Source organism: Vigna unguiculata, chromosome 4 (genome assembly GCF_037176805.1).
Source record: "Vigna unguiculata cultivar grain cowpea cultivar isolate G323 ecotype 2 chromosome 4, ASM3717680v1, whole genome shotgun sequence".
Taxonomy (NCBI): Eukaryota; Viridiplantae; Streptophyta; class Magnoliopsida; order Fabales; family Fabaceae; genus Vigna; species Vigna unguiculata.
Window position 1 is genome coordinate 1,850,250 of NC_140795.1, and position 16,534 is coordinate 1,866,783.

General features: G+C 33.0%; 2 protein-coding genes and 1 pseudogene across 2 annotated transcripts; all 3 read left to right on the top strand.

Moving 5' to 3' along the window:
* The first annotated feature begins 3,588 nt into the window (after window positions 1–3,588).
* LOC114180986 (cytochrome P450 CYP736A12-like) lies at window positions 3,589–6,131 on the top strand. Its single transcript, XM_028067293.2, has 2 exons — window positions 3,589–4,272; window positions 5,125–6,131. The coding sequence occupies exons 1-2, from the start codon at window positions 3,604–3,606 to the stop codon at window positions 5,947–5,949; spliced, it is 1,494 nt and encodes a 497-aa protein (XP_027923094.1). The 5' UTR covers window positions 3,589–3,603; the 3' UTR covers window positions 5,950–6,131.
* Window positions 6,132–10,464: 4,333 nt separating this feature from the next.
* LOC114182007 (cytochrome P450 CYP736A12 pseudogene) lies at window positions 10,465–11,654 on the top strand (annotated as a pseudogene).
* Window positions 11,655–13,181: 1,527 nt separating this feature from the next.
* On the top strand, window positions 13,182–14,418 carry LOC114182253 (uncharacterized). Its single transcript, XM_085672461.1, has one exon. It carries the CDS (start codon window positions 13,182–13,184, stop codon window positions 14,403–14,405), a length of 1,224 nt encoding a protein of 407 aa, XP_085528587.1. The 3' UTR covers window positions 14,406–14,418.
* The last annotated feature ends 2,116 nt before the right edge of the window (window positions 14,419–16,534 follow it).

Below are 16,534 nucleotides of genomic sequence, written 5' to 3' on the forward strand. Positions count from 1 at the left end.
AGTCAGGAAGGTTCACAAAATATTGCTCTTGCTAGACACCTAATCGGTTCAAAATCGGACGGATATCGGCAAGAACAATTATATATAAAAAAGTTGAGTGTAAGAAATGACCTATATGCTGGCACTGCCACCTTTCGTTTGAGTCTAAAAAAGATATTGCTTTAACATTTATTTCTTTCACGCAATCTGTATAATTCTTTTCGTTTTAAAGGATCACAATAGTTATTCTATATTCATTTAAATTTTTTTTAATGAGTATAGAACTTTTTATATGTCCATTTCCATCGGGTAATAGATATTTATATCATATTACTTTTTTTGTTATTTTAATATTATTAATTAATTTTTATAAGATAATAGAAAATTATTATAAAAATAAATATTATCATATATTCAATATTAAACGGAATGTTGTTTTCTCAATATAAAAAATTTAGATTAAAATTATAATTATATACATTTTAAATTAAAATACTAAATAAAACTTTATGAGAATCAAAATATTTATCAAATTTGAAATTGTTAATTAAATCTAGTTAATAAAATTTAAAAGTATTTTGAAAAAATATAAAAAGAATACAAATATTAAAATCACAAAAATACTTTAAATGTTTGTTCACTTCAATTTTTTAAATTCTAATGAAATGTCATTTTTTATATACTAATAAAACTTATAATACATTGGTTCTAAATCACATAAAACAAATATTAAATTATTAATAATAGAATTTTAACATAGATCTTTCATCTTTTAACGTAGTTCACACACACCTAAACCTTAAATTCGAAACCAATAATTCTTCTTGCTGATTTGTTTAATCTACATAATCCAAAAACATTATTTATATTCGTGCAAAACTCGTATTCTTTATAGGAAGAGTGAAAGACACTCAATTAGAAATAACAAATAAATCTTAATCATTATTTTAAATTGGTTTAAACATTTTCAAAAAAAATCTTGATTAGATAGAATATAAATAATATTTAGCTTTCTTAAATCATGACCATAAATGATGAACATAAATGAAGATGAATATTTATATATTTATGGATTAAATATATTTTTAGCCTCTAAACTTTAAGAAAAATTTATCTCTCTCAAATTTTTTATACATTTTAACCCTAAACTTTACAAATAAATGAATGTAGTTATTTTATTAAACCAATAGTCTCAAATTTTTTTTACATATTGAATTTTATTTTAGATTACACTAGTGCAGGGATCGCATTCAAAATCACCTAATAAACTTCAATTTAAAAAAAAAAAAACGAAGTCTTTTAAGATGCAGTGACAAGTTTGTAAATATTTCAGTTCATTATTGTGCAAATATTTACAAAAAGATGTTATCAGTGACATTTTTTAAATTATTGTACAACTCCAGGTTTCAGTTCTACTTTCTAAAGTAGGGATGACAACAGGTCAAGTCGAATATGGATAATATCTACTCGCAACAGAAAAATCCTCACGTTACCCGTCAAAATATCCATCGGGTACTCGTTTACCCGTGAGTTTTTTTACAACTCGTAGATATCCGCGAATATTTAAAAAAAGATATTTTATAATTTTTTAAAATAAAATTACAAAAAAGTATAAAATAAAATAAAAATTAAATTTAATAAAAATTAAATTTTAATTAAACTTAATTTAATAAAATATAAATTAAATTTTAATTTTAATTAAATTTAACATAATAAAAAATAAAATAAATTTTAATTTTAATATTTTGTAAGTAACGAATACCCGCATGTAGAGATAGTATAATACCTGCACCCAACACATTTATAAACGAGTATTAAAATACTGGTTACCCGCGGATAATAAATACCAACCCATGATAATAAATACGTGTAGGTACCAACAATTCGTCGCAAATTTTATCTGCACATACTCGCAGGTACGAGTATTTTTATTATCCCTGATCTAAAGTTGAATTGTTAGAAAAGTTACTTCTTTACATAACATTGCGTTGTTGTCTCCATTGCAAATGCGAAGCTCTTATGCCATTTTTGAAAGTTACTTCTCCATTGTTGGTCCATGCAAAATTTTTCTCCATTGTGAAACATCTCAGCTCCTCTCCTTGCAAAGTATCTTGTTCCCCTCTCTTCTCAATTTCCATTCTTGGTCACCACTAACCATCACTTATTGTTTGAAGGGTCATTTTCCTCTTTCTCACATTTGTTTTGGTTTATTTAATGTTTATTCAAAATGAGAAAACACACAGTAACATATTTTGGTCTTCGTCGCAGGTTCGTCAAGGTTCATCAAGTATCTCGCATTTGTTTTGGTTTGTTTAATGTTTACTTTTTGTTCTTCACATATAGGCTTCGACCCAAGCTTAAATTCACTACTTTTACCTCGCCTTGACACGTTTCCGTTGTAGAATTAGAGTAGAATCTCAAAAATAATTTGTGTCAAATCTCTCTTTTGTATTAATAACATTTGAGATGTCTACATCATTTAACACTTTCTAACTTAAATAACAATTTATAACATCATTTAACATGTACAAAAGCCATAAATTTTAATTTGAAATCCAAATTTAAGAACAAAAACCATATATAACCTTATATTTATTTAGCCTGACTTGTGATTATTTCTTGTGTATCCTTCTTACTTGTGTTTCAGGACTTGTAGAAAGGAGTTGCCCACCTTACAAAAATAAGAAATTTGCAGCTACCCTTTGAAAGCAACGTTTTTGTTTGATTTCTTTCCATGTTCATCGAACATGGGATTTAAGGTGAGAATGACTCCCACCAATAGGACTAACTTCTGTATTACTTTCTTCAGAGATTCATTGTACTCTAGATAAAATTATTAGTGTTAATTATTACATTTCAAATTCATTAAAAAGTTTGAAGACGTTTAAGAAAATTAAGGATTTATTTAAATTGTTTTTAGTTTTAATTTATGTGAGATTATTAAGTGTATAACTGATAAAATTATTTTTAATAATTATTACTTTTTTAGTTTTCTTTTTCAAAAGTAGATATCCTAGTGATGATACTTGTCCTTGTTAAATAATACATGCGTAAATTACTTGCATGTACACATTGTTTTATTAATATATTTCTATTATAAATTACAATATCTATTGTATAACTTATCTATCTGTTTATAATTTTATAAAAATTTAAAATATTAAAATATTAAAATAATAAAATCATTTGTAACAAAAATTTAATAAAATGACATGATAATAATTATGTCATCCCGTCACATCATTAAATTAACATGACAAAAAAATTGACACCAAAAATTTAATTAAAAATTTGAAATTTCTAAATAGTCAATAAATCATAAAAATTTATCAAGATTCAATTAAAAATTTTCAAATCGATTAGGTCTCCAAATAAAAAGTAAAACTCACAAAATTAACTTTACAATTTTCAATACATTTGAAAAATTTATTCAAAGTATATATATATATATATATATATATATATATATATATATATATATATATATATATATATATATATATATATATATATATATATATATATATATATATATATATAATTTTCACATAAAAAAACATTGTGGTCTATAAATACCCTACACTTATATCTCTTATTCTCATTAAGCAACTAAACTACTAAAAAATGTTGCTTCAAGCACTAGCTATCATCTTCATCACACTCTCATTCATTGTTGTTCTGTTCCAAAAAAAACATCAAAGGAGAACTGCACCCGGTCCCAAACCTTTGCCAATTATCGGTAACCTTCACATGCTAGGAAAACTCCCACATCGAAGCCTTCAATCTCTTGCCACAAAATATGGTCCCATAATGTCCTTAAAGCTAGGGCAGGTCCCAACCATAGTAGTTTCTTCTCCAGAAACTGCAGAACTGTTCCTCAAAACCCATGACACTGTTTTTGCCAGCAGACCCAAAATCCAAGCCTCAGAATTTCTTTCTTATGGCAGCAAAGGTATGGCCTTTTCTGAGTACAGTGCCTACTGGCGCAACATGAGGAAAGTGTGCACTCTGCAGCTCCTGAGTGCCTCAAAGGTTGAAATGTTTGGTCCTCTGAGGAGAGAGGAGTTGGGAGTGTTGGTGAAGTCGCTCAAAAATTCTGCAGAATCAGGTGAAGTCGTGGATCTGAGTCAGTTACTGGGAGAGCTGATGGAGAACATCGTCTTCAAAATGGTGTTGGGACGTGCCAAAGATGATAGATTTGACTTCAAATTGCTGACTCACGAGGTGATGAACTTGGTTGGAGCTTTCAATCTTGCAGATTACATGCCCTGGCTTGGGGTGTTTGATCCTCAGGTATATCAAATTCAATCATCCATATGTTGCAATCAGTTTTCATAACATATATGATGAAGTGGTGCAATATAACATATATAGCCAAATGATTTTGAAGAAACCTATTAAAAAATCAGTATTTGTATCACAAGTGATGAAATTATATATCAGTAGCACGAAACAACTTATGAAAAGCTTTGTTTTCTGGTGGATACAGGTGATTTGATGTTATCAATCCTTCACCAATTAGTTACAACCACTACAAATACATATATATATATATATATATATATATATATATATATATATATATATATATATATATATATACTTTTTCTTTATTATAAATTTATAATTTTCATTCATATCCTCATCTTCGATTCTTAAAACAAAAGAAAAAGTTCAGCCTTATGTTTGTTTTTGTCTGATTTGTCTATGTCCCACCAATCAATTATAAAACAAAAAGTATATTTTATAAAACTAAATATATTTTACAATATATATTAAAATATACAAATTATTAATATATTAAATTGTGAATTAGTTATATTTTTTCAGAGATATGTAAATGTAAAATTTATTAGATATAAAATTATATGTGTTGTTATTTTTTTTTACACACATGTGAAACATTTGACAAATGATCTTTTTTAAGATTTACTAACCATTTCACAATCCAATTTTAATATAATCATTAAAACTATTCAACTTCGGTATACATCATGATTAATTCACACCTATCTTATGATTATATAAATTATTATTTTATTATAGTATAATACATTATTAAGAAAAATAGATGAATTAATATGTTTTAGAAACAATGATGTTAAGATTTATTTATCCCCTATACATATACAACCATTTTTGTAGGGAATAACAAGAAGATTGAAGAAAGCGGCAAAGTCATTTGACGAGTTAATGGAGCAAATAATCCAAGAACATGAAAGTAATTTATATGACAAAGATGAAAATCACAATATGGATTTTGTTGACATTTTGTTGTCACTTGTTCATCAACCTATTGATCTTCAAAACCATGAAGACATCATTGATAGAACAAACGTGAAAGCTATCATATTAGACATGATCACTGCAGCATTTGACACCTCTTCCACAACAATAGAGTGGGCCATGTCACAACTCTTAAGGCACCCAAGTATGATGAAGAGACTTCAAGAGGAGTTGGAACATGTGGTTGGAATGAGTAGACATGTGGTGGAAAATGACTTGGAAAAGTTGTCTTATTTGAACATGGTGGTGAAGGAAACGCTAAGGTTACACCCAGTTGCACCTTTGTTAATACCTCGTGAGTGTAGAGAAGATGTCACCATTGATGGTTATTTCATAAAGAAAAAATCAAGGGTTATAATAAATGCTTGGGCTATAGGACGAGATCCTAAAGCTTGGGACAAGGCCGAGATTTTCAATCCTACAAGGTTTGAGAATAATAACGTAGACGTTCGTGGAAAAGACTTTAAAATTTTACCATTCGGCTCAGGTCGAAGAGGGTGCCCTGGGATTCATATGGGATTAACCACAATTAGTCTTGTTTTGGCTGAATTGGTGCACTGTTTTGATTGGGTGCTTCCATTGGGCATGACTTCTGATGAGTTAGACATGGAAGAGATATTTGGACTCACCACACCGAGAAAGAAGCATTTGTTAATTAGACCACTTTATCGACTAACTACTTAGGTTAAGAGATGATATTAATGTAGAGCAAGGTCATCTTGATATATTTGTTACTTATTTCAATTTCAATTTCAATTTAAGTCATGTGACATATATAACAACAATATGATAAGATAATTTGAATAATCATTTTTATTTTGGATTTAAGTGATCAAGTGTTTTATCAATTCAATGGTTTAGGTCTATCTATTTTTGTTTTTGAAATAACGATACTTATATTCCGTATTGATGACATTGTTTTTCATTCTAAGGCAAATTAAGGAGTGGTTTAAGAGTTTAAAGTGAGTTAAAAATTTTGTATTATTTAAAAATAATATGGTGAAATATATTTTTAATCCTTTAGTTTTCACCCAAAATTGAATTTTGTCTGTCTAAAAATTTGAATCATTTTCATTACAAATTGTAATAATAAGTAAATTTATTCATCTTGATCCGATAACAATAAAGATGTACTGATGTGGCAAATGACATTGCTCTGTGCATATGTTCACATGTTGATATATGTGTTCACATGAGTAAATGTTGTGACATGAAAAAAATTATAATATTGTTGTAAGAGTTATATAATCATTGTAAAAGAAGTAGATGACATGCTCGTGAAAATAAAATTTACAAAATAAAAAAGTATTGGTTACTAAAATAGTCATTATTATAAATAAAATATTATAATTGATCTATAAAATTTAGTTATGAAGGTTTTGGCTACTAAAGAAATTGATTTATAGATGAATCACTAAACATTACCTATCAAGGTTTCTGCTACCAAAAGAATTAGTTTTCAAATTAGTCTTTAATTAATTAGTGATCAATTTAACGACTAATTATAGTTTTTTACTTGCAACGATGACTATTTTAGTAATCAATAATTTTTTATTTTGTAAACTGGTATATAAATTGATCATGACTAACAATATTTTGTCACAAAAATTGATTACTATTTAAAAGTATTTTTTAGCAAAAATGGTAGAAAAAATGTTATTCATGTCGGTAAATTTATATAAGCTCCATTGTTTCTGACATAAAATAGGACAAATAGTCTTTTTAGTATAATAAATATTGATTTTTTTATTATAATGAAAAAATTAAATATACCACAAAAAATTGTTTATAATCTATGAAAAATTATCTATATGTTACACCACAAGAAAAACTTTAATTTTATTAATTTTATTTCAACTTTGTTAATATTATGATGTTAAGATGATTGAATATATTTTTAGTATTTAATAATTAGTATTTTTTATTAAAAGTAAATTTAGTATTAATATAAAATTGATCTTGAAATTTTTATTATTTGTCTTTTCTCTAATAAGCTTTTCACTTCTTAACATTTTAACAAATTATCAATATAATGCATGTTTTAAATGTGATAAGATGATGTGAAGTAGTTAGAATGAAAAACAATGGATCTATGAAATAGTTCATTGATCGAGTTTTAAAGGTTGCCACATGTATAAGGTTGCTTGGTGAGAATTGAATTATCATGTGGTGGAGAAAATATTAATATATTTTATTAAATATTAAATATTATATATAAAAAAGTTGAGTGCCAGAAATGACCTCATATTCTCGCAGTGCCACCTTTGGTTTGAGTCTGAAAGAAAAGGAAAATATTGGTTTAACATTTATGTCTTTCACATTATCTTAATTTTTTTTTTGGTGTATAAAGACACAATACACATACCTAAATCTTAAATTCGAAACTAATAAATTGTTCCTGCTTATTTATTTCATCTACAGAATCCAAAAACATTATTTATATCAGTGTAAAACTTGTGTTCTTTCTCGGAAGAGTGAAAGACACATGATTAGGAATCATAAATAAATCTTAATCACTATTTAAATTGGTTTAAACATTTTCAAAAAAAACTTAATTAGATATGAATATAAATAATATTTAGTTTTTTAAAATTATGATCATTAATGAAAATGAAAATTTATATATTTACAAATTAAATATATTTTTAATCTTTAAATTTGGATGCAAAATTAAAATTTGTCTATTTGAAAGTTTGATATATTTTGATCATAAATTTTAAAAATAGATGAATATAGTTTTTTTTCAAAAATAAATGGCACCAACTTTTTAAATGTTAAACAATGTTTCACGTTAGTGACATTTGAGAAATTTACGTCATTTGACATGTTAAATTCAAATAACTATTATAACATCGTTTAACACATAAAAGAATTTGACGTTATTGAATTAAAAAGTCATCTTTTAAATTAAAGAACTAAAATCACATATATCCCTATATTTAATTAGCCTAACTTGTATTTATTTCTCGTGTATCCTTGTTACTTTTATTTTCTGGACTTGTTAGAAAGGAGTTGCCGACATTACTGAAATAAGAAATTTGCAACACTTTTGTTTGATTTCTCTCCATGTTCATCGAACGTGGGATTTAAGGTGAGAATGACTCCAACCTAAGAATACTTTATGTATTACTTTCTTCAGAGAGTCATTGTACTTTTAAATAATATTATAATTGTTAATTGTTACATTTGAAATTCAGTAAAAGTTTGAGGACGTTTAAGTAAATTAAGGATTTATTAAATTATTTTTAGTTTTGATTTATGTGAGATTTATTATAAAAAAAAATTAAAATTATCTATAAATAATTACACACGGATTATAACTTGTAAGTAAATTAACTTTTACATATAATTTTACATACAAATTTGTATATGTATATAAAATCGTATTATATACGGATTTTTTTCATATATAATAGCAAGTTAATATTTATCCACTTTCATATGTAAAATGTGTATGTAAATGAAAATATATTTTTGATACAAAATTTATATATGAATTTTAAATAAAAAATATTTAAAAATTAAATTTTAACATTGAATTAATTTTTATTTTATATTTTAGTTTTATTTTCCAACCTAATTTTTTCTTCTATCCAAATCTCACACGAAACAGACATTTTCACCTATTTTTACCCAAATGGCGCAACTCATCCAATTTTCTATATTTTGGATAATATACTATTTTCTTGAAAACATAGAGAAGTTGGATTTAGTGAAAGAAATGTTGGTATCAAATTTTAATGTCATTGATGCAATTATATATGGAATCTTTTTTATGTAATTTACACACTGATTATTTCGTTTGTAATACATAAGTATGTATTTTGGGTAAATTATATACGGATTATTTTGTATGTAATTTACATACGAATTATATTAATTTTGTATGTAATTTTTTATAAATTGTATTATTTACAGATGATTTTGTATGTAATATTATATATGATCCGAATTATATACGAATTTTATTTCGTATATAATCCGTAGATAATATCTAATTATATATAAATTTTATATATTATATACTATGTTTGTCCATAGAAAAAAGTGATTTTTTTTAGTGATTATTAAGTGTATAACTGCTAAAATTAATTCTAATCAGTTTTTTAATTTTCTTTTTCAAAAGTAGATATCCTAGTGATGATACTTGTCCTTGTTAAATAATATAAGTGTAAACTTACTTGCATATGCACATTGATTTATCTATCTGTTTATTAATATACAACTAAAACTAGTGACTCAACTATTTTTTTAAATGCTGTCTTAACTTATTTCTATTATAAATTACAATATGTAATATATAATTACGAACCTCTTTTAGATTATCTTTAAATATTCTCAATACTTTTTTTTTCTCTTTCCTTCAAATATACATTTTATATAGATTAAAAATTTGAGTTTTTTAATCATGTCAAATTACTTTTCTTTTGTTTATCTAACAATATATTTAATTTTCTAGAAATATTCAATTTATCATTTTTATCTCTATTTGTAAAGTAAATTTTAATAACTTTTGAATTATATATGATTAAAATATTCTGATATGATTTTTGGTTACATCAGAGTAGAAAGAGAGAACAAATTCTAATATCATAATTTAAATTATTCATTATAAATTAAAATTAAAATTTATATTTAAAGGTATCAATTTATGTAAAATTTTAGTTATAATATTTTATGTTAAAAAAATATTTATTATTATACTTTATTTAACAAATACTAATTACCTTTTTTGTCTTGAGAATTATAGCAATTTATTTTTTCAAATACCCTTTATAATTCAATTTGATTATTTTTTATAATTTATTAAAATCCTACAAAATTACAACAAGTCTTATTATTATAAAGAAAAGGTACAACTCAGAAAATTAATTTTATAATTTCCAATTATCATTTCAAAATTTTGTAAGTATATATATTTCTTTTTTATTTGCACATCAAATACCATTGTGGTCTATAAATACTCTACACTTATATATTATTTCTCATTAAGCAACTAAAAACTACTCAGAAATGTTGTTTCAAGTACTAGCTATCCTCTTCATCACACTCTCATTTATTGTTTTTGTGTTCAAAAACAAACATCATGGGAGAACTGCACCAGGTCCCAAATCCTTGCCAATTATAGGAAACCTTCACATGCTAGGGAAACTCCCACATCGGAGCTTTCAATCTCTTGCCACAAAATATGGTCCCATAATGTCCTTAAAGCTAGGGCAGGTCCCAGCCATAGTGGTTTCTTCCCCACAAACTGCAGAACTGTTCCTCAAAACCCATGACATTGTTTTTGCCAGCAGACCCAGAACCCAAGCCTCAGAATTTCTTTCTTATGGCAATAAAGGTATGGCCTTTTGTGAGTACAGTGCATACTGGCGCCACGTGAGGAAAGTGTGCACTGTGCAGCTTCTGAGTGTCTCAAAGGTTGAGATTTTTGCTCCTCTGAGGAGAGAGGAGTTGAGAGTGTTGGTGAAGTCACTGAAAAATTCTGCAGAATTAGGTGAAGTTGTGGATCTGAGTAATTTGCTGGGAGAGCTTATGGAGAACATAGTGTTCAAAATGGTGTTGGGGCGTGCCAAAGATGACAGATTTGACTTAAAATTTCTGATTGAAGAGGTGATGAACTTGCTTGGAGCTTTCAATCTTGCAGATTACATGCCCTGGCTTGAGGTGTTTGATTTTCAGGTATCAAATTTCATCATAGATATGTTGCAGCTATAACTTGTTAACATATGCACTCATTACATTATTTTTCATAACATATGATGATGAAGTTGTGCAATAATATATATATTTTTCTGGTGGATACAGATGCTGAGATTGAGGACTTACTTACAATCTACAAATACATATATCTACTTTTTCTTTATTATAATTTTCAATGATATCCTTATTTTTGAATTTCACAACAAAAGAAAAGGACAATAGTAGGTTGAGATATATTTTTTATGATAAAAATTAATATGTTAAATGAGTATAAAAGTGTGTACAAGTATTTTTTTTTTTAGTTTAGTGTTGTGATGCCCTCTTTTATTTCTTTCTAAAAACAGAAGCATTTCTCTTCTTCTTCCACATTCTCTCAAGTTCTCTCTGCAACTCAGCCCTCTCCTCCCCCATTTCTCTGAACTACCACCTCACAGTTTCTATCTTTCACATTCAGACTCTGGAAAGGGGCAGCCAGCAGGACCCTCCGCAGTTCCTCCCTCAGCCTCTACCCTTTTTGGTGAGTTATACCTCCAATTAGGTTCAAGCCCAGCTAGAATTTCCGAATTTACCTCTGAATTACGAATCTGATCATGTAATTCTTTCTTTTTCCTGTTGTGGTGAAGGGTCCTCTTAGATCAAGACTGAAAACTCTGCCACTTTGCCAATTTCTTGACTCCACCAAGTGAATTCTTGATAATTAGGTAAGGGAAGCTAACTCTTTAGCTTATTTTGGTGTGGATTGTATTTGTGAACGTTTTGAGTGCATGATTGTCCGTTGAATTGATGTTGGATGTTGCTGGTGTGTGGTTTTGGGCGAGGGATGAGTTTGGGCGAGTTTGCATGTGAAGAACAGGGAGGATTTCCTGATATTTTCGCCTAGGCGAGTTACTCTCGCCTGAGCGAGAATATCAGAAGGGAAACCCTGCCACTTCACGAAATCTCGCCTAGGCGAGTTGGATGTCGCTTGAGCGAGACGACCTCTCGCTTAGGCGAGCCAGCTTCGCCTGAGCGAGAATTCGTCCAGATTTTTCTTTTGCCACTGTAAGGGCTCTCGCCCAGGCGAGGGTAGCCCGCCTAAGCGAGATAACCTCTCTAGCTTAGGCGAGACCCTCTGGCCTAAGCGAGATCCCCTGCTGAAGGCTGTTTTCTTCCACTGTTTTGCTTCTTTGATGCTTGATTGGTTGCTATGAGATGATGAGAATTGATAATTGCATGAAATCTTTGTGCATGTTAAACTGTATACAGCCATTGAGTGTGAATGTGATGGGAATGGAGTGTGTTATAGTTAGGATTTCAAGGGAAATCCTAAAGTGGGTGATTTAGTGAATGTAAGGGCATGAGGACTCAGATTGGTGATATCCTGACGCTTCCAGTAACCATTAAGACTCAAATAGAGTGTGATGGATTACGTCGGGGGAAGTAGCAGGAGGTCCTGGTCTATGATTCCGATCCATCATAGAGGTGATGGGATTTACCTTGAGAGTGGTTGGGTGAATACCCCTTGTGCCTGAGACTCTGCAGAGTTAAGGGACCACTTCAAGTGCAAATCACCAAGAGCTCCAATGCCACTTACATAATCCGGATATCGAGTCTAGAATGAGATGTGATGTTATAGTCAGGATTGACTGCATTTGATTTTAATTGATTGGTGACAAAAGTATGTTTGCTGTGGTAGTGTAGAAATGTGACTTGCTTGATTTATTCCGTGCCCAGTTAGCTTACCCTTTTAGATTCTTTTGTGTTTTGGGTGTCTTCTATTCTCTTTTGCTATGACCGTCCTTAATGAATGGCGCGAGCAGATAAAAATGCAGGTGAAGGTACACCTTTCTCGGACCGAGGTTGAGTGAGTTCCTAGACGCTTCCCGGCTGTAGTAGTTACTTATTTCTCTAGTAAATGTTAGGACGTTTTGTAACCCTCAGTGATGTGGGATGTACATAAATTAGTGTATGCACTCCTTTTGGGATGACTGTACTAGTTATGCTGACCTATGTCCTTAACTGCTTCTGAATTATTGAAATTTAAATGTTTCGCTTCATAGTTTAAAAACTATAAAAACGGGATGTTACAATTTTGGTATCAGAGCAGTGATTTCTCTAGGATCTGTAGGTGTGAGCTTGCTTAGCTTCTGTTGTGTGTTCCTTGTAGCGTGTTTGGCTTGAGTTGTTGTACCTGTCGACTAATCTGATGGTTCCTCCTTTGTGTGCTCAGAGCTATGGCACCTAGACCTCCTCCACCCCCTGTTCCAAACCCAGATAATCCTCATTGGGTGGGAGCAATCGAGGCGATGATAACAGCCCTACAACAGCAGAACGCTAACATGGTGAATCAGCAGAATCTAGCCTTGCAGCAGATGGAGTCTGCAAGACTAGCAGCAGAAGCAGCCCAGCAAAGGCACATGGAAGCTCTACATCAGATAGGAGAAAGCCGTGCAGCCGCTGGTACTTCCCAAGCTTCACTGCCCCGAGTGCAAGAGTGGAGTTTGGAGGATTTCCTACAACACCATCCATCCCGCTTTGATGGCAAGGTTAGCCCGGATGGAGCTGACCAGTGGATGCGGGACATGGAACGAATCTATGATGCTAAAAGATGTCCTGCAGAGAACAGGCTTGCTTACACTGAGTACCTTCTTGCTGGAGAGGCCGTGCATTGGTGGTCCAGCATGAAGATGATGTTGGAGGACAGCCACGAGACCATCACATGGGAACTGTTCAAGAAGAAGTTCTATGCTGAATTCTTCCCAGATAGTGTGAGGTATGCGAAGGAGATTGAGTTCTTGCAGCTGGTGCAAGGAGATATGTCAGTGTCGGAGTACGCTGAAAAGTTTAAACACTTGGGTAGATTTCACACCCTGAAGATGGCAGAAGACTGGCAGTGCAGAAAGTTTGAAAATGGATTGAGGGGTGACCTCAAGCTCATGGTGGCCCCGCTTTCTATCAAGGAATTCCCTGCCTTGGTAGAAAAGGCAAGAGTGATGGAGAAGCTTAAGGCTGAAGTTGAAGATCAGCAGAAGTCTCAGCCGAAGGTGGGAGGACCATCTGGGTCCACGAACAGACATGATGACCGAAGGAAGCCATACTCTAGGCCTCAACCCCAAGGGCCCAGGAGATTCCCGCATCAGCCCCAGCAGTCACAGCCTTTTAGGCCACAGTGTTTCCACTGTAGGGGGCCCCATCTGAGGAGCGCCTGCCCCCAGCTTCCTGATAGGAGGACATGCCATAGATGCGGCCAGGTGGGCCACTTCATCAAGGATTGCCCAGTTGATCGGAACACGGTGTCGAGGCCTTCATCACAGCCCCAGTCACAACCGTCGAGGGGAGGTGCGAGACCACAGGCAGTGGGCAGAGTGTATGCTGTGACGGGTGCAGAGGCAGCTGGATCAGGTAACCTTATCATCGGGTCTTGTGTGATAGCTGGTGAGCTTGCATGTTCTGTTTGATTCGGGGGCGACACATTCTTTTGTGTCGGAGTCTAGAGTAGTGGAGTCGGGTCTTCCGGTGAAGGAGCTCCAGTATGACCTGGTGGTGTCCACACCTGCTTCTGGGTTGGTCAGAACCTCGACCATGTGTGCTAGGTGCAAGATCGAGGTTGAGGGGCGCAAGTACAGGGTAAACCTCATCTGCTTGCCCTTGGTGGGACTAGATGTCATCCTAGGGATGGATTGGCTGTCTGCCAATCACATTCTCATCGACTGCAACGAAAGGAAAGTGTTGTTTCCTGGCTTAGAAGATGAAGACCTGTTGGTGTCCTCACAGCAGGTGGACAGGGCCTTGAGGGAAGGATCTCAATGCTTCTTGATTCTAACCCAGTTATCCGTGGAGACCGAGGTTGGACCCTTGGAGGTGCCTGTAGTGGGGGATTTCTCGGATGTGTTTCCTGAGGAAGTGCCTGGCCTACCCCCTACTAGGGAGATAGAGTTCTCCATTGACCTGGTGCCAGGAGCAGGACCAGTGTCTATAGCACCCTACAGAATGGCTCCTGCTGAACTAATGGAGTTGAAGAAACAAATTGAAGAGCTGCTAGAAAAACAGTTTATCAGGCCGAGCGTGTCACCTTGGGGAGCGCCGGTGTTACTAGTTAAAAAGAAGGATGGTAGTTCCAGGCTCTGTGTGGATTACCGACAACTGAATAAGTTAACCATCAAGAACAAGTACCCTCTGCCCAGGATTGACGACTTGATGGATCAGTTGCACGGTGCTGCGGTGTTCTCCAAGATTGATTTGAGGTCAGGATACCATCAGATTCGAGTCAAGTCTGATGACGTGCAGAAGACCGCTTTCAGGTCCAGATACGGGCACTACGAGTATGTGGTGATGCCGTTTGGTGTGACTAATGCCCCCGCTCTGTTCATGGACTACATGAACCGCATCTTCAGGCCATTCCTAGACAAGTTTGTGGTGGTTTTCATAGATGATATCTTGATTTACTCGCGGACTCCAGAGGAACATGCGGAGCATCTGAAGATAGTTCTGAGCATACTGAGGGAAAAGCAGTTGTATGCAAAACGGTCAAAATGTGAGTTTTGGATGACTTCAGTTCAGTTCTTGGGACACATGATATCGGCTCAGGGCATAGCAGTAGATCCGTCTAAAGTAGAAGCTGTGCTAAATTGGGAACGCCCTAAGTCAGTGACTGAAGTAAGGAGCTTTGTGGGGTTGGCAGGTTACTATAGGAGATTCATTGAAGGATTCTCCAGGATAGCAGCGCCCTTAACCCAGTTGACCCGCAAGGATCAACCGTTTGCTTGGACCGACCGGTGTGAAGAGAGCTTTCTAAAGCTAAAGCAAAAGTTGACTAGCGCTCCAGTGTTGGTGATTCCTGATGCTGGTAAACCCTTTGAGGTTTACTGTGATGCCTCTCATCAGGGATTGGGATGTGTTCTGATGCAAGAACGGAGAGTGGTGGCCTACGCCTCACGGCAGTTGAAGAATCACGAGAAGAACTACCCCACGCACGACTTGGAATTAGCAGCAGTGGTGTTTGCACTAAAGATCTGGAGACACTACCTGTATGGTGCACAATTTCAGGTTTTCAGTGATCATAAGAGTTTGAAGTATCTATTTGACCAGAAGGAGTTGAACATGAGGCAGAGGCGGTGGATGGAGTTTCTAAAGGACTTTGATTTTGAGTTGTTGTACCACCCGGGGAAGGCAAACGTGGTGGCAGACGCCTTAAGCAGAAAGGCAGTTCACGCAGCTCTCATGATGGTCAGAGAGTTAGATCTGGTGGAGCAGTTTAGAGATATGCAGTTGCAGGTGGTTTTGGATGAGGGAGTCATTAGATGTAACCATCTCACAGTGTCTAATGATTTCCTTAAGCAGATAAAGGAGAAGCAACCGTCGGACCCCAAGTTACAGAGGACAATAGAATCACTTGGTACTGAGAAGGCCAAGGATTTTCTGATGGGAAGTGATGGGGTACTGAGATTCAGAGGCAGGGTTTGCATACCCGAAGACTTAGAGTTGAAGGGTACGATTCTCGAGGAAGGGCACAAGAGTCGTTTTAGCATGCACCCAGGCATGACTAAAATGTACCGTGATCTGAAGGAATCGTTCTGGTGGTCGGGCA

Bases quoted from the DNA above. Each gene is read 5' to 3' on its own strand.
- LOC114182253 (XM_085672461.1), top strand. From the start codon at position 13,182: ATGGCACCTAGACCTCCTCCACCCCCTGTTCCAAACCCAGATAATCCT.
- LOC114180986 (XM_028067293.2), top strand. From the start codon at position 3,604: ATGTTGCTTCAAGCACTAGCTATCATCTTCATCACACTCTCATTCATT. The intron at 4,273-5,124 runs GTATATCAAATT...CCATTTTTGTAG, and splicing joins TTGGGGTGTTTGATCCTCAG to GGAATAACAAGAAGATTGAA.